At 46.0% G+C, this 24,001-nt stretch overlaps 1 protein-coding gene across 2 annotated transcripts in view; it reads left to right on the top strand.

The window, feature by feature from the left end:
* spdef (SAM pointed domain containing ets transcription factor) overlaps positions 1–23,525 on the top strand; it is a 71,607-nt gene extending 48,082 nt beyond the window's left edge. The window contains exons 3-6 of one of the 2 annotated variants that reach the window (XM_080209938.1): positions 4,753–4,950; positions 16,599–16,646; positions 19,900–20,040; positions 22,799–23,525. In XM_080209938.1, the coding sequence (XP_080066064.1) occupies positions 4,753–4,950; positions 16,599–16,646; positions 19,900–20,040; positions 22,799–22,977 (566 nt within the window). In that variant the 3' untranslated portion in view covers positions 22,978–23,525. Of the gene's footprint in view, positions 1–4,752; positions 4,951–16,598; positions 16,683–19,899; positions 20,041–22,798 lie in introns of both variants that reach the window. The other variant, XM_080209937.1, reaches the window with a different exon arrangement.
* The last annotated feature ends 476 nt before the right edge of the window (positions 23,526–24,001 follow it).

Below are 24,001 nucleotides of genomic sequence, written 5' to 3'. Positions count from 1 at the left end.
GGCCCAATGCTCCCAGCTATCCGAAAACAGTTGGAAATAAGACTGTACATTACTGCCAAATCCGCACTTCCTTGGAGTTTGGTACCTTGCTGGGTCACACAAGCTTTGTTGCCTTTACTGCTCCATTCAGGCCATCCCACTGCCTGGGGTAGTGATTACTGAGAGGCTATTCCAACTGGGAGGCCATGGGAACTGAGCCTCATTCATTCACACATACAGGGCTGAATTCTCCCCAAAGAATTGTATGTGTTGAATTCACAGAAAGTCTGGAGTAAATCACGCTGGTTTTTTTCAGTGGGAGTTCACACTAGAATCTCCCACACTCTGCGCACTGCAGAGACCACCAGCGCAAAGATCATTAAATTTCAGGGGGCAGGGCCTACTCCCGCCTGGGCTGAGACCAGCAGGCCTCTGCACATGCGCAATGACCTCAAACTGTCAGCCTCCTCCCGACCATTCCCAGGCCAGCCTCAACCCCATTCCCTCCCCGTCCCAGACAGCACCGATCTCCGGTCCCCCAGCAACACCCTCCCACCGCACCCCCTCCAACCCACTGCAGTGTAGGTATCCCCGCAGGGCACGTGGGCACACCTGCCCACCCCCCCGCGGCAGACCAGATCGCTGCCCTCCCTCCCACCCCCATCGATTCCAATGGTAGAGAGGCAGCGGGACTCCACCCCCAACCCCACCAATCACCTCTAGGCCCTTCTCCCTTCTGGCCAAGCCCCTTGAACCCACCCCATAAGCCCCGCCCCTTTGGTACTGCCCCATTCCTTGATGGGCAGTGCCAAGTTGCGCCCTGACTATGGGCACTTTGCCCTTGGGTGACTATGTCCAGGGGGCATCACCCCCACCCGATCACCTAGGGGGCTGCAATTGCGCCCCCTTCACTCCATTGGGGTCTCCCACTCCTTCCCTGAAATTAGGGAGCAAGTGTAATCCCCGTGGGAGTGAAATACTTTGGAGGGGTGGGAGAGGTTAGCGAGCCTGGAGAATTCAGTCCCACTAATTAACCACTAAATGATATTTAAAATATCACCTAAATGCAAGCCTCACCTCCCCACCGATTTCCAATGCAGAGCAGACCGTGCTGGAAATCCGGCGCTGGGAAACGTTAGCAGAGTGTGGACTCTGGTGTGAATCCCATGTATCGCCCCCTGTGTGATTCTCCTGGTCCGCTGCACTAAAAAATTAGCAGAGTGGGATGGGAGAATCGGGGCAACGAAATTTCCAATAGGAGTTGCTTGCTAGCCACTAGGAGAGGGGAACTTGGACTCAGTTCTCCTTTCCTCATCCATTCTATCTCCTGCACTAGGGGCCTGTCAATGAGTAAGTGGAGTAAGAGATAAAATGGAGGGGAGAGGAAGTGAAGAGAGGAGGTGCTGATGGTGTGCAGAGAGTGGCGAGCTGACAGAAATGTCCGATTTAGATCAGCAAAGAGGGAAAGCTGCAAACCGGGACTTTGGAGTAACTTTGAGCGAACTGTTAGGCAGCCAGAACTTCTAATAAAAATCCCGGGACATCGGGTCACCATGGTTACAAGCAAAGGAAGGACGAGAGATAAAGAGTGGGATTTTGGGCTCCCGGCAGCGTCTGCTGAGGTGGCAAAGACATACCTCCCCCCCCCCAGAAAGCTTCATCTAACGCGAGTTGCTGGTACATGTGGTCTCATATACAGCTCTGTGTAAGATTACCCTCCTGCCAGCTTTGCATATAGGTCTTTAATTTTTGAGGTTGGACATTTATCCAGCTTGGTGGCCTGATTAACTGTTAGCTTATTAATTGTAGGTTTCAATACAGGAACTATAGGTGTTGCCCATTCCAAGAACTGAACTGGCTGAATATTGCCTATTTTTTCCAACCTGCTTAACTTAGTACCAATTTCTCTCCTGAAGCAAATGATACTGGTATTTCCCTAAAGAATTGAGAGTTGCCATTGGGTCTTAGCTTCTAGCCCCTTGATTTTGCCTAATTCACCACAGAAGATGCTCTGGTATTTCCTTACCAGTTCGGGTAATCCCCCTTCCCGCACTTAAAAACTTGATTTATTTCAGACAATCACAGTCGGGAAGGCTTGGTCCTTCCCCTGTTACTATTATTGCTGGGAGTTGAATAGACTATTGTCCAAAGCTTACCCATGCCTTTTCTTTCTATTGCTTTTCCGGTATAAGTCTTCAAATGATCAAAATTGCTGTTCAAATTCAACGGTTGGACTTTCTCTCTTAGGTTTGGAAATGTGTGCTCACCCGTCTCAGTGGCTGATGCACCTTTGTGAAGATGAGCTTCTTCCATCTTAAGAAGCTTCCAATTTATCCAGAGCGTTAACAGTAATAGGGTCTATCTTGTCTGTTTATAGATTAAACAGAGAATGAATACTGGAATCATTGGTGTGAGACTCACCCACTTGTAACATCCTGTTGATGAATGACTTGGTGGTTGTGGCTTAGCTCCGCATCACTTTATCAACTATCCTCTCTTGTGACAAGAAAATCTCTCAGTCTCCTTAAATTGATACGATTTGGAAATATGGTTACCATTTGGGGTGGCACGGTAGCACAGTGGTTAGCACTGCTGCTTCACAGCTCCAGGGTCCTGGGTTCGATTCCCAGCTCGGGTCACTGGCTGTGTGGAGTTTGCATGTTCTCCTTGTGTCTTCATGGGTTTCCTCCGGGTGCTCCGGTTTCCTCCCACGGTCCAAAGATGTGCGGGTTAGGTTGATTGGCTGTGCTAAGAAATTGCCCCTTAGTGTCCAGGGATTAGTGGGTGGATATGGGGGTAGGGCCTGGGTGGGATTGTGTTTGGTGCAGACTCGATGGGCCGAAGGGCCTCTTTCTGCACTGTTGGGTTCTATGATCACATCAATAACGTTCCCATTACTGATTACCTATCCTGTACCGTTTTGTTTTGTGGGTGGCTGAAATTCTTTCCCACTTTGTGGTTACCTGGGTGGTTTTCCCGACACAGTTAGCTGTGGGTTTCCGCCCTTACCAGTGAATGTGCCGTTTTTTGTGTTCTGTGGTGTCAGAATGTAACATTGAATCTGTTATAATGTGACCAATGGCAACAATCTGTAAAAGTCACCTGACCCAGTAGACCCTGTAACCAATGGCAGAATGACCAGCTGACTCAGTATAAATTAGAACATGTTGGGAATTGTGGGGAACTTGGCATGGCCCAGGGTGAGGCCTCAAGTTTTGGAGCAATGAAGTTTCTTAATTGAACCATTTCTTTGATTTATAAGTTGGAGTGAGTTTTGTTATATTTTTATTGTCTGCACTGGAAGAGTTCCTTCTGGGTCAATGTGCAGCTCTTGTGCCTCTTTTTCAGTGCTTTCCATGAGTAGTACTATCTTCATTTCTCAATTAAAATTTATGTCAACCTCTGCAAGCAATCTGTGTTGAATAGCATTGCTGTTGTTCATGCCGCAGACCAACTTATCCCACAACATATCATTGAGAGTAACTCCAAAATCACAATCCTCTGATCATTGCTGTAGTTTGGCAATGTAAGTTGCAAAGGGTTTGCCTGAGGTTCCTGTCCACAAATTAAATTTGAATCTCTGGAGTATGATTAATAGTTGAGGTTGCAATTGAGTCTTCACTAAACCCACAAGGTCACTAAATGATTTGGAGCTTGGGATTGGAAGACTGTGAGCAATGTTAGAAGGTCTGAGCTCCACACTTAGGAGAATGGCATTAAGTTTCACCTCCCTGCCTATTTCATTTGTTTGGAAATAATGTCCAAGGTGTTTGACATATTGTGTCCAGTTCACCATGGAGGGTCTATTCACCCAAAGAGAGGCATTCTGGAGAGTACTTTCTTTCAGACTTTGAAAACGGGATACTCACAGGTATTGGGCCAAAGACAGTGTCAGGATAATTTATCTTCATCACCAGGTGTAAAGACGCACTTTCTGAGTCTTCATTCATGAACACAAAAAGGATTTATTAATAAGAATTGTTCAGTAGCCTCATGGCTGTAACTAGCTCCCAAAGTGTCTCTTTGCCAAAGGACCTCTCTCACGATGGGGGTGATTCCACACGCCGACTCTCAAATGGTCACACAGGCCATGTGACCCTTACTCTGCTGTGTCGCCCTTAAAGGGACAATCACCAACAAATTCATCAACTTTAAACGTTTCTCTCTTTGCAGGTGCGGCCAAACATGCTAAGTATTTCCAGCACGTTCCATTTATATCGCAGATTTCCAGAATCTGCAGCATTTTGCTTTTTGAAGGAGAGTTTTATATGGTTTCATATGCAAAAACTTGAGGGAGGAGGTAACATAAAAACATACTCCTTACTCAGTCAACACTAAGCTTAAGAACTGGATACATCCCCCAGAATCTTACAGGATGCAAAGCAGAGTGAGGGGTAATGTTTCTTACAGAGTTGATCCAATAATGGTTACTAGATAATGAATGTGTAATAAATGAGGATCACAATGCATCTTAAATATAAACTGCAAGGTGCAAACTATTTTAAATATGTGACCCAAACATCAGGGCCATATCTTGTAGCTCAGACCACAGTGATACTGAACCCCTGTGATTCACAAAGTTTCATTGACCGAGCATGGGAAATAACTCCTCTATTTTATTGTGGAACAGAACAAGATACAGATGATCCCATTCAGATCAAGGCAATTCAATTGGCCTGAAGTGTAAGCCATCATGGTCTAGGAGTGATTGTCCTGGATTGAAGTCATTCTCAGATACCAAACCATTCATTCCAAAGATCCTCTTGTTTTCAGATCCGATAGAGTGGAGTGTGGGCAACGTCCAGAAATGGATTCTATGGACTGAGCATCAATACCGACTGCCGCAAATCGGGAAATCTTTCCAGGAGTTGAGTGGGAAGGACCTGTGCTCGATGTCAGAGGAGGAGTTCAGACAGAGGTCGCCCATGTGTGGTGATATTTTGTACGCACATCTGGACATCTGGAAATCTGGTACGTGTTCAGGCTGAGAATGCGAGGCGCGACCGGCCCCGACTCTTATCCACTGGTGCAATTACCACTGCTTTCCCATGAAGCAGTCAGAGATTCAGCTCTTATAGAATCCCTACAGTGCAAAAGGAGGCCATTCGTCCCATTGAGTCTGTTCCTATGGTGCAGGAATATAGGAAGGAAATTAGCCTTTCAGCCTCCTGAACCTGCTCACCATTCGATAAGAGTGTAGTTTAACTCTGTGTCCGTATGGAATGTGCTCAGAGGGACAATCTTCATTCAGAATTGTTTGTAAAGTCTGTTCACTTCTAGAACATAGAACCGTGTAGCACAGAAACAGGCCCTTTGGCCCACAATGTTACGCCAAACATGGTTCCAAATTAAATTAATTATACTTGAGGGGGAATTTAGCATGGTCAATCCACCTAACCAGCATGTCTTTCAGACTGTGGGAGGAAACCCACACAGACACGGGGAGAATGTGCAAACTCCACACAGACAGCGACCCAAGCTGGGAATCGAACCCAGGTCCCTGGGGTTGGGAGGCAGCAGCCCTAACCACTGTGCCACAGTTCTACCATTACAGAGTTCTTATAAGCCTCTTTGCTGTCAGAGACACTCATCCACAGTGGTTATGGTTTCCCCCCGTGTCTGCGTAGGTTTCCTCTGGGTGCTCTGGTTTCCTCCCACAGTCCAAAAGACACTTTGGTTAGGGTGCATTGGCTGTACTAAACTCTCCCTCAGTGTACTCGAACACAGTGTGGCGACTTGGGGATTTTCACAGTAACTTGATTGCGGTGTTAATGTAAGCCTACTTATGACACTAATAAATAAACTTTAAATTGCTTTGTTTAAACGTCCCTGTTATAATGAGCTGCATCAAAAGCTTTACATTGCAAAAGTCTTCTGTGTTACCCTGTGTTGTCACCACCTCAGTATTACAGACTTTCCCATTTAGATTGAAAATGAACCTCACCATTGTTATTAGCACTTGTAATTATGAATCGTTGCATTCTTACAGACAGCAATTTAAATCCTCTTTGCACTTGTTCAACTCTAGTTAAAGTTGCATTATTATAGGCACTGCAATTAGAAATCGCTTCATGATAATAAACTCTGTCACTTATACATTTCCAGTTATTAAAATGTATTTCCTTAGTTCTGAGTGAGGTTCCATTGTGATGTTTGGAGGACTTCAATGCGATGAAACTTAGATTAAAAAGCCGATCAGTTTGGTTCCCATGGACTTGTGCTGATAAAGACAGATTGGTTTTTAATTACTTCATCAAAACATTAACAATTTCAGTTGAAAATGCCACTGAATACGCAAAGATATTGGCTGTAATGCGTATCTGGGGAACAAGCTGTAAGACTGGCAACAGTTTGTGTGTCAGGTTGACCAATCTATTGTTTTGTAAATCAAGTTACCACAAAGAGAACTGTTGGTGCGAGATGACCTCTTATTCAGAGAGAAACTGCGACATTCAGCTGGACACTGAGTGGATCTGTGAGCTGTCAAAACCAAGTAGGCAAAACCAACTCGGTGTGAGTGTGAACCAGACAGTGTGAGCGAGTGTGAACCAGACAGTGTGAGCGAGTGTGAACCAGACAGTGCGAGCGAGTGTGAACCAGACAGTGTGAGCGAGTGTGAACCAGACAGTGTGAGCGAGTGTGAACCAGACAGTGCGAGTGAGTGTGAACCAGACAGTGTGAGCGAGTGTGAACCAGACAGTGTGAGCGAGTGTGAACCAGACAGTGTGAGCGAGTGTGAACCAGACAGTGTGAGTGTGAACCAGTGTGAGTGTGAACTAGACAGTGTGAGCGAGTGTGAACCAGACAGTGCGAGTGAGTGTGAACCAGACAGTGCGAGTGAGTGTGAACCAGACATGTGAGTGTGAACCAGACAGTGTGAGCAAGTGTGAACCAGACAGTGTGAGCGAGTGTGAACCAGACAGTGCAAGTGAGTGTGAACCAGACAGTGTGAGCGAGTGTAACCAGACAGTGTGAGCGAGTGTGAACCAGACAGTGTCAGCGAGTGTGAACCAGACAGTGTGAGTGAGTGTGAACCAGACAGTGTGAGCGAGTGTGAACCAACAGTGTGAGCGAGTGTGAACCAGGCAGTGTGAGTGTGAATCAGACAGTGTGAGCGAGTGTGAATCAGACAGTGTGAGCGAGTGTGAATCAGACAATGTGTGTGAACCAGACAGTGTGAGCGAGTGTGAACCAGACAGTGTGAGTGAGTGTGAACCAGACAGTGTGTGTGAACCAGACAGTGTGAGCAAGTGTGAACCAGACAGTGTGAGCAAGTGTGAACCAGACAGTGTGAGCGAGTGTGAACCAGACAGTGTGAGCGAGTGTGAACCAGACAGTGTGAGCGAGTGTGAACCAGACAGTGGAAGCGAGTGTGAACGAGACTGTGAGCGAGTGTGAACCAGACAGTGTGAGTGAGTGTGAACCAGACAGTGTGAGCGAGTATGAACCAGACAGTGTGAGTGTGAACCAGACAGTGTGTGTGAATCAGACAGTGTGAGTGTGAATCAGACAGTGCGAGCGAGTGTGAACCAGACAGTGTGAGTGAGTGTGAACCAGACAGTGTGAGCGAGTGTGAATCAGACAGTGTGTGTGAACCAGACAGTGTGTGTGTGTGTGTGTGTGTGTGTGTGTGTGAACCAGACAGTGTGTGTGAACCAGACAGTGTGTGTGAGTGTGAACCAGACAGTGTGAGCGAGTGTGAACCAGACAGTGTGAGCGAGTGTGAACCAGACAGTGTGAGCGAGTGTAAACCAGACAGTGTGAGTGAGTGTGAACCAGACAGTGCGAGCGAGTGTGAACCAGACAGTGTGAGTGAGTGTGAACCAGACAGTGCGAGCGAGTGTGAACCAGACAGTCTGAGAAAGTGTGAACCAGACAGTGTGAGCGAGTGTGAACCAGACAGTGTAAGCGAGTGTGAACCAGACAGTGTGAGTGAGTGTGAACCAGACAGTCTGAGAAAGTGTGAACCAGACAGTGTGAGCGAGTGTGAACCAGACAGTGTGAGCGAGTGTGAACCAGACAGCGCGAGCGAGTGTGAAACAGACAGTCTGAGAAAGTGTGAACCAGACAGTGTGAGCGAGTGTGAACCAGACAGCGCGAGCGAGTGTGAACCAGACAGTCTGAGAAAGTGTGAACCAGACAGTGTGAGCGAGTGTGAACCAGACAGTGTGAGCGAGTGTGAACCAGACAGTGCGAGCGAGTGTGAACCAGACAGCCTGAGAAAGTGTGAACCAGACAGTGTGAGCGAGTGTGAACCAGACAGTGTGAGCAAGTGTGAACCAGACAGTGTGAGCGAGTGTGAACCAGACAGTGTGAGCAAGTGTGAACCAGACAGTGCGAGCGAGTGTGAACCAGACAGTCTGAGAAAGTGTGAACCAGACAGTGTGAGCGAGTGTGAACCAGACAGTGCGAGCGAGTGTGAACCAGACAGTCTGAGAAAGTGTGAACCAGACAGTGTGAGCGAGTGTGAACCAGACAGTGTGAGCAAGTGTGAACCAGACAGTGTGAGCGAGTGTGAACCAGACAGTGTAAGTGTGAACCAGTGTGAGTGTGAACTAGACAGTGTGAGCGAGTGTGAACCAGACAGTGTGAGCGAGTGTGAACCAGACAGTGTGAGCGAGTGTGAACCAGACAGTGTGAGCGAGTGTGAACCAGACAGTGTGAGCGAATGTGAACCAGACAGTGTAAGTGTGAACCAGTGTGAGTGTGAACTAGACAGTGTGAGCGAGTGTGAACCAGACAGTGTGAGCGAGTGTGAACCAGACAGTATGAGCGAGTGTGAACCAGACAGTGTGAGCGAATGTGAACCAGACAGTGTAAGTGTGAACCAGTGTGAGTGTGAACTAGACAGTGTGAGCGAGTGTGAACCAGACAGTGCGAGTGAGTGTGAACCAGACATGTGAGTGTGAACCAGACAGTGTGAGCAAGTGTGAACCAGACAGTGTGAGCGAGTGTGAACCAGACAGTGCAAGTGAGTGTGAACCAGACAGTGTGAGCGAGTGTAACCAGACAGTGTGAGCGAGTGTGAACCAGACAGTGTCAGCGAGTGTGAACCAGACAGTGTCAGCGAGTGTGAACCAACAGTGTGAGCGAGTGTGAACCAGACAGTGTGTGTGAACCAGACACTGTGAGCGAGTGTGAATCAGACAGTGTGAGCGAGTGTGAATCAGACAATGTGTGTGAACCAGACAGTGTGAGTGAGTGTGAACCAGACAGGGTGTGTGAATCAGACAGTGTGAGCAAGTGTGAACCAGACAGTGTGAGCAAGTGTGAACCAGACAGTGTGAGCGAGTGTGAACCAGACAGTGTGTGTGAACCAGACACTGTGAGCGAGTGTGAATCAGACAGTGTGAGCGAGTGTGAATCAGACAATGTGTGTGAACCAGACAGTGTGAGTGAGTGTGAACCAGACAGGGTGTGTGAATCAGACAGTGTGAGCAAGTGTGAACCAGACAGTGTGAGCAAGTGTGAACCAGACAGTGTGAGCGAGTGTGAACCAGACAGTGTGAGCGAGTGTGAACCAGACAGTGTGAGCGAGTGTGAACCAGACAGTGTGAGCAAGTGTGAACCAGACAGTGGAAGCGAGTGTGAACCAGACTGTGAGCGAGTGTGAACCAGACAGTGTGAGTGAGTGTGAACCAGACAGTGTGAGCGAGTATGAACCAGACAGTGTGAGTGTGAACCAGACAGTGTGTGTGAATCAGACAGTGTGAGTGTGAACCAGACAGTGCGAGCGAGTGTGAACCAGACAGTGTGAGTGAGTGTGAACCAGACAGTGTGAGCGAGTGTGAACCAGACAGTGTGTGTGAACCAGACAGTGTGTGTGTGTGTGTGTGTGTGTGTGTGTGTGTGTGAACCAGACAGTGTGTGTGAACCAGACAGTGTGTGTGAGTGTGAACCAGACAGTGTGAGCGAGTGTGAACCAGACAGTGTGAGCGAGTGTGAACCAGACAGTGTGAGCGAGTGTAAACCAGACAGTGTGAGTGAGTGTGAACCAGACAGTGCGAGCGAGTGTGAACCAGACAGTGTGAGTGAGTGTGAACCAGACAGTGCGAGCGAGTGTGAATCAGACAGTGTGTGTGAGTGTGAACCAGACAGTGTGAGTGAGTGTGAACCAGACAGTGCGAGCGAGTGTGAACCAGACAGTGTGAGCAAGTGTGAACCAGACAGTGTAAGCGAGTGTGAACCAGACAGTGTGAGCGAGTGTGAACCAGACAGTCTGAGAAAGTGTGAACCAGACAGTGTGAGCGAGTGTGAACCAGACAGTGTGAGCGAGTGTGAACCAGACAGCGCGAGCGAGTGTGAACCAGACAGTCTGAGAAAGTGTGAACCAGACAGTGTGAGCGAGTGTGAACCAGACAGTGTGAGCGAGTGTGAACCAGACAGTGCGAGCGAGTGTGAACCAGACAGTCTGAGAAAGTGTGAACCAGACAGTGTGAGCGAGTGTGAACCAGACAGTGTGAGCAAGTGTGAACCAGACAGTGTGAGCGAGTGTGAACCAGACAGTGTGAGCAAGTGTGAACCAGACAGTGCGAGCGAGTGTGAGCCAGACAGTCTGAGAAAATGTGAACCAGACAGTGTGAGCGAGTGTGAACCAGACAGTGTGAGCGAGTGTGAACCAGACAGTGTGAGCAAGTGTGAACCAGACAGACAGACAGTGTAGCTTTACACCAAGGAGTGTGAATAATTTTACACTAGGCTTTGTGACTTTTTAATGGGCAGTTTTGTGACGATGTAATTGCAAAGAATAGACAAGGCAGTAACAAAGTCAGAGTGCATTAGTGGATGAGACAGGAAGCTGGTCAGCCTTGTCTGACTCCCACCCAGATTAGAATAAGCAAACTAGTACATGTCAGAATAGTTTAAATTTCTCACACATCTTTTTGGCAGGTTCAGCTCAGAGGGTAGTTCTGTATCAGTAAATTCTGTTTCACGCTGACCTGTTGTGTTTTTACCGGTAACAGATCTGTCCAGTTTACTCAGCACGATCTTTATCCCATCACATTAGAGTTAAATTTGCCTGAACCGAGAACCTCAGTTGTTATTTTGCGGTTAGTTTTCTGCAGCAATCGATCCAAGGACCAACAAGGTGGCAGATTTTATTAGAGTTTGGAATGTGTAATTAACCAGATTTATTTTACAGCCTGACAGTGTGTGAACAATTACTTAATAATGATCAGGCTCTGATTGAGTTTAAAGTTAGAAAGGAAGAAATGCGAAATAACGTGCAAATCTACACAGTGACTGAGGCTGGAATTGAACCCGGGTCCCTGGCACTGTGAGGCAGCAGTGCTAACCACTGTGCCACCCTGTTAGATACCCATCTTTTTATTTAATCATTCTTGGGACATGGGTGTCACTGTCTGGGCCAGTGTTTATCACCCATCCCTTGTTGCCTGAGGACAGTTGAGTGTCAACCACATTGCTGTGGCTCTGGAGTTAGTTCCCCGACAATTAGCAGTGGTTTCATGGTCATCAGTAGATTCTTAATTCCAGATTTTTTTTATTGAATCCAAATTCCACCATCTGCTGTGGTGGGATTTGAAGCTGGGTCCCCAGAATATTAGCTGAGTTTCTGGATTAATAGTCTAATGATAGTAATAATAGCAAACAAAGCAACGGCAGAGGAACTGAATAGTTACTTTGCATCAGTCTTCACGGTGGAAGACACCAGTGGGAAGCCAGAGCCCCAGGAGAGTCAGGGGGCAAGGGTGAGTGTAGTGGCCGTTACTAAGGAGAAGGTTCTGGGGAAACTGAATGGTCTGAAGGTGGATAAGTCACCTGGACCAGATCGACTACAGCCCAGGATTCTAAAAGAGATAGCTGAGGAAATTGTGGAAGCATTGGTGGTGATCTTTCAGGAGGCAGGGAGGGCACCAGAGGACTGGAAAGTAGTGAATGTAACACCGTTGTTTAAGAAGGGAGGGAGGCAACAGATGGGAAATTATAGGCCAATTAGCCTGACCTCGGTCATTGGCAAAATTTTGGAGTCTGTTATAAAAGATGAAAGTGCATGATAAAGTAGAAAAGAGTCAGCACGGCTTTGTCAGGGAGAGGTCATGCCTGACAAATCTGTTAAGGGTTCTTTGAGGAGGTAACAAGGAAGTTAGATAAAGGAGAACCAGTGGACGTGATTTATTTAGATTTCCAGAAGGCCTTTGACAAGGTGCCGCATAGGAGACTGTTAAATGAGTGCCCGTGGTGTTAAGGATAAAATCCTGGCATGGATAGAGGATTGGCTAACTGATAGAAGGCAGAGAGTGGGGATAAAGGGATCATTTTCAGGATGGCAGCTGGTGAGTAGTGGTGTGGCTCAGGGTCAGTGCTGGGACCACAACTTTTCACAATATACATCAACAATCTGGAGGAAGGAACTGAATGCACTGTTGCTAAGTTTGCAGATGATACAAAGATATGTAGAGGGACAGTAGTATTGAGGAAGCGGGGGGGGGGGCTGCAGAAGGACTTGGACAGGTTTGGAGAGTGGGCAAAGAAATTTCAGATGGAGTGCAATGGGAAAAGTGTGAGGTTATTCACTTTGGAAGGAGGAATGGAGATATAGACTATTTTCTAAATGGGAAAATGCTTAGGAAATCAGAAACACAAAAGGACTTGGGAGTCATTGTTCAAGATTCGCTGAAGATTAATGTGTGGATTCAGTCGGCAGTTTGGAAGACAAATGCAATGTTAGGATTCATGTTGAGAGGATTAGAATACAAGAGCAGGGATGTACTTCTGAGGCAATAGAAGGCTTTGGTCAGACCCCATTTGGAGTATTGTGAGCAGTTTTGGGCCCCATATCTAAGGAAGGATGTACTGGCCTTGGAAAGGGTCCAGAGGAGGTTCACAAGAATGATCCCTGGAATGAAGAGCTTGTCCTATGAGGAACAGTTGAGGGCTCTGCACCTGTATTCGTTGAGTTTAGAAGGATGAGGGGGGATCTTATTGAAACTTACAGGATACCGCGAGACCTGGATAGAGTGGACGTGGAGAGGATGTTTCCACTAGTAGGAAAAACTAGAACCAGAGGACACAGTCTCAGGCTAAAGGGACGATCCTCTAAAACAGAGACGAGGAGGAATTTCTTCAGCCAGAGAGTGGGGAATCTGTGGAACTCTTTGCCGCAGAAGGCTGTGGACGCCAGGTCACTGAGTGTCTTTAGATGGATTCTTGATTAATAAGGGGATCAGGGGTTATGGAGAAAAGGCAGGAGAATGGGGATGAGAAAAATATCAGCCATGGTTGACTGGCGGGGCAGACTTAATGGGCTGCATGGCCTAATTCTGTTCCTATGTCGCATGTTCTTATGGTCTAATGCCACTGGGCCATCGTTTGCCCAAATCTCCAATCCCCAGTTACATCCATCACCTACTTAAGGACCCAGCAGAGGATGCAGCAAAAATGTTGAACATTGACATTCTATCGTCAGTTTAATGAACTATCAGCTTCGCTCTCCCAATGTCCCAGTGACACTGCTCAGTTACTTTCCTACGGGGTGCTCGTGATGGTCCAGCTGATCAGGTAGCAAAGAACAGAGAACAATGTCAGTGTTTTCACACAGAGAGACATTTCAAAACTTTAAACGTGGAAACGGGGAAGCTGGAGAGGAAAGACGATTTCTGAATAGGATTGGGTTATCGAGAAGTATAACAGGGTATTTAGAAGTAGGGACAGGGATGTATTAGTGAAGTTTTTGGAAAGATGATGCCAGGCAAGGCTGACTGATTTTGATTTGATTTATTATTGTCACAGATATTAACATACAGTGAAAAGGATTGTCTCTTGAGCACGTTACAGACAAAGCATACCGTTCATAGAGAAGGAAAGGAGAGAGTGCAGAATGTAGTGTTACAGTCATAGCTAGGGTGTAGAGAAAGATCAACTTAATGCAAGGTAGGTCCATTCAAAAGTCTGACAGCAGCAGGAAGAAGCTGTTCTTGAGTCGGTTGGTACGGGACCGCAAACTTTTGTATCTTTTTTCCCGATGGAAGAAGGTGGAAGAGAGAATGTCCGGAGTGCGTGTGCTCCTTAATTATGCTGGCTTTTCCGAGGCAATGGGAAGTGTGGGCAGAGTTAATGGGCGGGAGGCTGGTTTACATGATGGATTGGGCTACATTCATGACCTTTTGTAGTTCCTTGCCATCTTGGGCAGAGCAGGAGCCCAGACCAAGCTGTGATACAACCAGAAAGAATGCTTTCTACGGTAAAGCTGTAAATCGTACATCGTAGCTGACATGTCAAATTTCCTTAGTCTTCTGAGAAAGTAGAAGCGTTGCTGAGCTTTCTTAAGCACAGTGTCAGCATGGGGGGGGACCAGGACAGGTTGTTGGTGATCTGAACTTCCTTCCAAAGTCATTTTTGTCTGTCTGTAAAAAAGTGTATTTATTTTTATTCAGATTTCTGTGGGTAAGAACAAGAAGCCGTGTGTTTTACACAGCACCTTATCACGTGGTCAGTGAAGACTTGGCAAGGCTCTCCTGAATTATTGATGCACAGTTAGCATTTTAATGTAGCAGCCAATCATATGCCAGTGAAATCCTACAAACGCCCCCGTGATAGCCAGTTACTCTGAATTTATTTCTTGGTAATGTTGTTTTAGTGAGGAATGTACAGGATGAGGGTGGTTCGGCAGAGCAAGGGTTAATGTAGAGCTTTTCTTTCATTCTCAACTGCTGGGTGCAGACAGTTTGCTGTGTTTCCCACATTGCAGTGATGGCTACGTTTCAAACATCCCTTGCTGGGTAGAAAGTTCTCTGGAACATCTTAAAGTACATTTTATTAAAATTAATCTTTTTGATGTTTCTCTCAAGTGGCGGGAGAGATGTTGAAGAATGAATATTAAAGGGATAGAGATGCTAGGGGGGTACAAAAGTGATATTGAGTCCAAAGATGTGTGGGTTAGATTGATTGACCATTCAAAATTGCCCCTTACTGTCAGAGGGTCAGCAGGTAAATAAGTAGGGTTATGGGTAGGTGGGGACAGTGGATGAGGGTAAATGGGTAGATGAGGGCAGTGCAGTTGATATTGTCTACATAGACATTAGCAAGGCCTTTGACAAGGTACCACATGGTAGGTTGTTGCATAAGGTTAAATCTCACGGGACCCAGGGTGAGGTATCTAAATGCATACAAAATTGACTTCTTGACAGAAGCCAGAGGGTGGTTGTAGAGAATTGTTTTTCAAACTGGAGGCCTGTGACCAGTGGTGTGCCTCAGGGATCAGCGCTGGGTCCATTTATATTAATGATTTGGATGAGAATATAGGAGGCATGGTTAGTAAGTTTGCAGATGACACTAAGATTGATGGCATAGTGGACAGTGAAGAAAGTTTCTCCAATTGCAATGGGATCTTAATCAATTGGGTCAGTGAGCTGACGAATGGCAGCTGGAGTTTAATTTAGACAAATGCGAGGTGATGCATTTTGGTAGATTGAACCAGGGCAGGACTTACTCAGGTAATGGTAGGCCACTGGGGAGGGTTACAGAACAAAGCAATCTAGGGGTACATGTTCATAGCTCCTTGAAAGTGGAGTCACAGGTGGACAGGGTGGTGAAGAAGGCATTTAGCATGCTTGTTTGATCAGTCAGAACATTGAATACAGGAGTTGGAATGTCTTGTTGAAGTTGTACAAGATATTGATAAGGCCATGCTGGGAATACTGTATACAGTTCTGGTCACCCTATTATGAAAAGGATATTATTAAACTAGAAAGAGTGCAGAAAAGATTTACTAGGATGCTACTGGGACTTGATGGATTGAGTTATAAAGAGAGGTTAGATTGACCGGGACTTTTTTCTCTGGAGCGTAGGAGGCTGAGAGGTGATCATATAGAGGTCTATAAAATAATGAGGGGCACAGATCAGATAGATATCATTATCTTTTCCCAAAGGTAGGGGAGTCTAAAACTAGAGGGCATAGGTTTAAGGTGCAAGGGGAGAGATACGAAAGTGTCCAGAGAGGTAATTTTTTCACACAGAGGGTGGTGAGTGTCTGGAACAAGCTGCCAGAGGTAGTAGTAGAGGCAGGTACAAATTTTGTCTTTTAAAAAGCATTTAGACAGTCACATGGGTACGATGGGTATAGAGGGATATGGGCCAAACGCGGGCAATTAGGGATTTAAAAAAAAAGGCAGCATGGACAAGTTGGGCCAAAGGGCTTGTTTCCACGCTGTAAACCTCTCTGACTCTATAACTTTATGTGAGTAGGATCTGAATGGGATTGTGGTCAGTAAAGATTCAATGGGCTGAATGGTCTCCTTCTGCACTATAGGAATTCAAATGATTCTGTGCTTCTATCTGTGAGTGGTGGATATCTTTTTATTCATTCATGAGACATGGGCATTGCCCATCCTTAGTTGCCCGAGGGCAGTTGAGAGTCAGCCATGTTGCTGTGGCTCTGGAGTCACATGTAGGCCAGACTAGGGAAGGAAGGCAGATTTCCTTCCCTAAAGTGAACCTGGTGAGTTTTTCTGACAATCGACAATGATTTCATGGTCATCAGTAGATTCTTAATTCCAGATATTTTTATATTGAATTCAAATTCCACCATCTGCTGTGGCGGGATTCGAACCCGGGTCTCCAGAACGCTTATTAACACAAAGTGCTTTCCTATTTCACAGCTGCCTGGATGAAAGAGAAGTCGTCTCCTGGGGACAACAGATATAATGGTAACATACTGCTGCCAACATCTGAACATTCCGTCTGTATGTAACCTTCTCTTTCTACTCATCCAAACTGACCTGTTCAATCTTCAATCTGTTGAGCGTAGCTGTGCTGATGTTCTTGCAGGGAGGCCATGACCAGTGCTGGATCAAAGTAGAAAAACACCCAGGCCACCAAAACGTTGTACCTGACCAGCAGATCAGTTCTGATTCTGTTTCCACCGCAGAGAATCCTAATCTTTACGACACTGTCCCCGTCTCCTGTGACAGCAGCAAAAATTTCCGAGGATTTGTGAAAGGAGGGATTGTGTGGGAAATGTCTTAACAAAGAGTCCTTTCTAATTGCTGTTTAATCTTGCTACACGAGCTTACAGACGGCACAAAGATAGGTGGAGTTGTGGATAGTGTAGAAGGTTGTCAAAGGACACAATGGGATAGAGATCAGCTGCGGATATGGGCGGAGAAGTGGCAGATGGAGTTTAACCCGGGCAAGTGTAAGGTGCTGCACTTTGGGAGATCAAATGTTAAGGGTAAGTTTACAGTTAATGGCAGGACCCTAAACAGCATTGATGTACAGAGGGATCTTGGGGTTCAAGTCCATAGCTCCCTGAAAGTGGCCACACAAATAGGTAGGACGGTAAAGAAGGCAGACGGCATTTATTGGTCAGGGAATTGAGTACCAGAGTCAGGATTTCACATTGCAGTTTTATAAAACTTTCATTAGGCTGCACTGAGAATATTGCGTTCAGTTTTGGTTGCCACATTATAGGAAAGATGTGGAGACTTTGGAGAGGGTGCAGAAGAGGTTTACTAAGATGCTGCCTGGATTAGAGGGTATGAGCTATAAGGAGAGGCTGGACAAACTAGAGTTCTTTTCTCTGGAGTAGCGAAAGCTGAGGAGAGACCTGATAGAAATCTGTATGAAAGGTATAGATAGGGCTGAGAGTCAGAATCTTTTTCCCAGAGTTGAAATGTCTAATACTAGAGGGCATGCACTGAAGGTGAGAGGGAGAAAGTTCAAAGGAGATGAGAGGGGAGAGTTTTTTTTACACAGAGAGTGGTGAGTGTCTGGAACATGCTGCCAGGGCTGGTGGTGCAGGCAGATACAATAGGGGTATTTAAGGGGCTTTTAGATAAGCACATTAATATGCACGGAATAGAGGGATATGGACAAAGGGCAGGCAGGAGGGATTAGTTTAATTTGGTATCATATTCAGTACAATATCATAGGCCAAAGGGCCTGTTCCTCTGCTGTTCTATGTTCCAGAAGTGAAAAGATTTTGCAAACAATTCTGAATGAAGATTGTCTCTCTGAGCACGTTCCATACAGAGAGAGTTAGGCTGCAGGCTGGTCACAGTCTAATTGAATGGTGAACAGGCTCAGGAGGCTGAAAGGCCGGCTCCTCTTCCCAAATTCCTTCATCATAGGAATAGATTCAATGGGATGAATGGCCTCCTTTTGCACTGCAGGGATTCTATAAGAGCTGAATCCCACACATCCAGTGGTACAGTCAGGCAGCACAGTGTCACAGTGGTTAACACTGCTGCCTCACAGTGCCAGGGTTTGATTCCCAGCTTGGGTCACTGTCTGTGCGGAGTTTGCACATTCTCCCTGTGTCTGCATGGGTTTCCTCCGGGTCCTCTGGTTTCCTTCCATAGTCCAAAAGATGTGCTGATTAGGTGCATCGACCATGCTAAATTCTCCCTCAGTGTACCCGAACAGGTGCCGGAGTGTGGCAACTGGGGGATTTTCACAGTAACTTTGTAAGTCTACTTGTGACAATAAAAACTTTAAAATCTTTAATCCAGAAAAGGCCTGTGTAAAAGATCGGCATTGAGTGGAGTAGAACTGTCCTCCTTGAAGTATAAATATACTGAGTAAAAAACAAGGATGGAGTTTAAATGTTGTGGCTGGCCTGATGGTTTCTGTGCAGAAGGATTGGATTTGTTTGACTTTGATAATCTATATCAAAGTTTGACATTTTGTCACACTGTTCGACAATGTGCTGTGCAATCTATTCAATGCACTTCATGTTTTGGGTGTAAACGCTGGCATATACAAAACTGTAACACTGCTTTATCCAATTATAATAATCCAACTACAAACTCAAAACAATTCAATAGTCCTCTGCTGCCCCTTGGACCTGAGGGTGTCTCTGCAACTGGGACCAGATGGTGTGGTGTTCCATCACATTCTGATGGGAGTACATAACCTGTGCCAATAGATCTCTGCCAGTGCTGTTTGAACCAGTCGTTGGTGGGCATCACAAGAGTGGCATTTCACAATAGTTTGACCTTCCTCTCTTCCCCCCTCATTGTGATATTCCAAAATTGTACTTGCAAAACCAGTAACAGGAACTCAATAGCTCCTTGGCATTGAGCCTTTGAGCATTTCCTGCTCCCTCCCTAATGTCCATGCATTGGAGAGTTTCACATGTACTCACTGTGTCACAGACCTCTGGATCTTATCCATTTGCTCTCCCCCAGAAACCTAATCAGTAGCAGTAATCAAAACACCCCAGTTAGACAGGTCCAGTGACCCTGTCACTGTCTGGAGAGACGAAGAGATTGTTCCAAGTAAAGAGAATCTTGCCTTAAGCATTTGAAACATTTAACTATTATAAAGAGCTCAAATCAGTTCTTCAAGGTGAAGAGACATTCCGTCAAGATATTGAATCCACACATGTAGATACGATCAGTAACACAGTGCACAGCCCCCTATCTCTGAGCTTAACTAGGCCACCAACCCATTACATCAAAGCTACAGTGTCCACCCAGAAAATAAGGTGCATTATTCAGTAACAGTTTCGAATGGCTGCTGGTTGTAAGCGTGCCAACTTAGCATTTTGAAAAAAACTATTAAACGTAAACTGCACATTTGAATTGGAAAAATGGTTCTGTTTAATCAAACTTTTTACATTTTATTCTCAAATACAGCCTCAGAACTACATTGAAGTTACCATTCAGTCTCACAAGAGACTGAACAACAGTCTCTTGTTCAGAGGCTGAACAACATTTTCTCTTCATTCCCTTCCATCCAGTTATCCAAACTAAGCTTAAATCTCAGTATAAGTGAGAAAGAAACTATTGACCCTGGAAATTACCATCACATCCTCAAAGCTGAGTGTGAAGATGTTTCTTCTGTCCTTCTGTACTCAGATCTCTGACAATTCATTTTGGATTAACGGCTTGTCTCTTAGGTTCAGCAGTGTCTGTGACAAGGAGAAGTGACATGACAAACTGTGCTTCCTCTCAACAGGCAGTGATGAACGATGGATGGACACAGAGGCAGATTCCTCCTGCTCGGGACAACCAATTCACCTCTGGCAATTCCTGAAGGAACTCCTGCTGAAACCACACAACTACGGTCGATTCATCCGCTGGCTGAATAAAGAGAAAGGTCGGTCACTTACTGTGTTCATCACCCAGGATTTAATGGTCTGTCCCACACAGTCAGATATTACACCCAGTGGGATATTACACCCAGCGGGATATTGGCAGCACGGTGGCACAGTGGTTAAAATTCCTGCCGCACAGTGCCAGGGACCTAGGTTCAATCCCAGCCTGGGTCACTGTCTGTGCAGAATCTGCATGTTCTCCCCATGTCTGCGTGGGTTTCCTCCAGGTGTTCCAGTTTCCTCCCACAGTCCAAAGATGTGCGGATTGGCCACGCTATGTTGACCCTGGTGCTGGGGGATTAGCAGGGGAAATGTGTGGGGTTACGGGAATAGGGTCTGGGTGAGATTGTGGTCAGTACAGACTCAATGGGCTGATTGGCCTCCCTCTGTACTGTAGGGATTCTATGATATTATGCCCAGTGGGATATTAAGCCCAGGAGGATATAATTACTGTCCCGTCAAAGTAACAGCAATTTAAATGGCCCACTGCATCTGCCGGAGGTAGACACACCCTTGTGGGGGCCTAACATTCTCATCACAGTCCTGTTATAATGAGTGTGGCATTCCCTTGATATTTACCAAGGTAACTGCAGGATTTCAGAATGATTGGGTGCAGGACAACTTTTTATTAATGGTTGCAACCAACTTGCACAAAGCAGGATCCCATCCATCGCGAAGCAATAGCAATCGGGTAACTATTGTTCAAACTGTCTGAAGGATGTAGCTGCCAGACTGGGTCTGTGGAAGGTGGTGAGGGAACCACATGAGGGACAAAGCTACTGGACCAGTCCCTCTCCGATCTACTTGCCACAAGTTCACAGTGTCAATGCTGGTGAGACTGACCAGGTCCCCCGTTCCTGTGGAGACAAAATCCTGTCTTTCCACTGAGGATACCACCCTTTATGTTGTGTTACCACCATGTTAAATGGAACTGATTCAGAACAGATCTTGCAGCTCAGAGTCTCACCCACCAGACACCGTGGGCTACCACCAGAGGCAGAATTGTATTCAATCATAAACTGTAACTCCACATCCCAGTAAATCCCTTTACCATCAACCCTGGTTCAACGGGAAGTGCAGGAGGACACGCCAGGAGCAGCTCCAGGTATACCCAACAATGAGGTGCCAACCTGGTGAAGTTACAACATGCAGTGGAAGCAGCATGTGATAGACAGGAGCCCAGAGGTCCCACAACCAGTAAATCAGAACAAAACTCAGCAATTCTGTCTTTTCAGTTACTAATGGTGGTGGACAATTAAACAAATATCCCCATCCTCAAACTGGCCAAGCCCAGCACATTAGTGCAAAAGGGAAATCTGAAAAATCTGCCCTATCTTCAGCTGGAAATTCTGAGCCTCCTCCTGAGGTCTGCTGCAACTTAGGTTCCAGCCTTCAACCAATTTGATTCCCTCAACATGAAGCAGACACTGGAGGGAGTAAAGGCAACATCCTGCCTATAACTCTGAAGACTTGTGCTCCACAACCAGCCGCAACCAAACCAGGTTATTCAGCATTTCTGCACCATTGGCATCTCCCCAGTAAAGTAGAAAGCAGCCCAGGCATGTCCATAAAGCCATAAGATATAGGAGCAGAATTTGGCCACTCAGCCCATCGAGTCTGTTCCACCATTCAATCATGGCTGATATTTTTCTCATCCCCGTTCTCCTGCCTTTTCTCCATAACCTCTGGTCCCCTTATTAATCAAGAACCTATCTGTCTGTCTTAAAGACACTCAGTGACCTGGCCTCCACAGCCTTCTGCGGCAAAGAGTCCCACAGATTCCCCACTCTCTGCCTGAAGAAATTCCTCCTCATCTCTGTTTTAAAGGATCGTCCCTTTAGCCTGAGGTTGTGCCCTCTGGTTCGAGTTTTCCTATTAGTGAAAACATCCTCTCCATGTCCACTCTATCCAGGCCTCGCAGTATCCTGTAAGTTTCAATAAGATTTCCCCTCAACCTTCTAAACTCCAACAAGTAGTTTAGAGCTTGAGTAGTTTTCCACTGGTTCAAATCATACCTAATAGAAAGGAAGATGGTTGTGGTTGTTGGAGGTCAGTCATCTCAGCCCCTGGACATCACTGTGGGAGTTCCTCAGGGCAGCATCCCAGATTACAGCTGCTCCATGAGAAGGAATGACATGGGGATGTTTCCTGGTGATTACACAGTCACATTCACAATTTCCATTATACTCAAATAGCCTATGTCCACATGTAGCAAAACCTGGCAATGTTCAGACACAGGCTGATTAACCACAAGTAACATTCACACCACACAAGCGATGGACAATGAAATCTCCAAAAGAGGGAAGCAAGTCAGTCTGCAATGACCTTCAATGGCAAAACCATCACTGAATCCCCCACCATCAGCTTCTTGGGCAGGTCTCAGTCAATGGCTGTATTAATGTCAAGGGCACTCATTCTCACCTCACCTGTGGAACTCCCTGACAGCACTTAGGACGTTCCTACGCCACATGGTGCTGTTCATCACCACCACTACCTACTCAAGGGCAATTAGGGATGAGCAAGACATGCTGCCTTGATAACCCCATCCATTAAAGAATCTTTAAAATTTCCTGGGCATATTAAAGGTATCTGAACACCCCCAGCTGCTGCCCCAACCAAATTCAATCAGAGTTAGATTTACATTCCCATGCTGGAATGAAAGGGAAACGCTTTCAGCCACCTCATTCCTAGTCTATTAATTACTTAGATAATTTGTAACCACTAACAAGCAGGAACTTTTTCCGTCTTATCCCTGTCCAGGTATATTTAAGATTGAAGATTCTGCGCAGGTTGCCAGGTTGTGGGGAATCCGGAAGAATCGACCAGCAATGAACTACGATAAGTTAAGCCGTTCTATCCGGCAATATTATAAAAAGGGGATTATCCGGAAACCAGACGTATCGCAGCGTTTGGTGTACCAGTTCGTACACCCTGTATGAGGGGAAGAACAGAAGCTTCAGAGACTTTTAGTGATGTCCACATCCAACAACTTGAAGGAAATGCCTGAACACTGAAGGCCTGAAGCCTGCCTGAAGTATCAGGATGTGTTTCAGAATGCACACTGCCTGCCTGCTCTGCCTGTATTTACATTTCACAAACCCTTGCAATCGGTTTTCAATTTACTCCAGCGGCCGAGATATTCTCCTTTTCAATAACCACCAGGTTGGATCGGCAATTTAAATGAAACTTGGTAGCCCATCGGAACCCTGAAGTCATGCGACCTCAACTGAACCTTTATTGTACTTTTCCTGCTCTACTTAAGTACTATTGTATGATTTGGAAAAGACTTATCTAATTAATATTCCAGTAGCCTAATTAGTGTTCCAGTAACCTGGGACTGCACTATGGCTGTGAACTTTGTTCATATTTCTGTCTTTAATAATGACGCAGGATCACATAAAACATAACCTCAATCAAGAAGATTTGAGCCATTTTATTGGTTCCCAATAAGGATGGAGATGCAGCAGGTGTGGTTAGGGATCAGTGAAGAGGATGGGGGAGGGGTGCGGTGAGGGGGGTAAATAGGTACATCTCTCCCCTCACAAAAAGCCTTTAAAGATTTCCTGACAATCAAATATTTCATTTATATAACCTCCTGAACTAACAATTCTCTGATGCATCATTGATGAGATATAGTCGCTCACTGAACCTATCCAATATTGCACCTTTTACTCTCCCTATTTCTATCAGTGAGAGACATCAACAATGCAGATTCTGAGCAGCTGGAACGGAATATGTACCCGGACAGAATGATTTTAACTTTGTGGAAAGGAGTGGGTTATAACCGAGCCTGTGTGGTCTACTGTCATTTGGCCCAACCAGATGCTGCCAGTGTTTCAGTCCTGCATACAAACCTTTCCCTACACTAATTATCTAACCCTACAAACATGTCCCTCAATTCTTTTCTCTTACTTGTTTACCAAACTTTCCTTTAAACACATCTCTGTCAGTCACCTCCACTTG

This window comes from Carcharhinus amblyrhynchos, chromosome 22 (assembly GCF_965287045.1).
Source record: "Carcharhinus amblyrhynchos chromosome 22, sCarAmb.v2.hapA, whole genome shotgun sequence".
NCBI classification, from domain to species: Eukaryota; Metazoa; Chordata; class Chondrichthyes; order Carcharhiniformes; family Carcharhinidae; genus Carcharhinus; species Carcharhinus amblyrhynchos.
The sequence above is the reverse complement of the archived record's forward strand: the minus strand, read 5'-3'. Positions and strand labels throughout refer to the sequence as shown.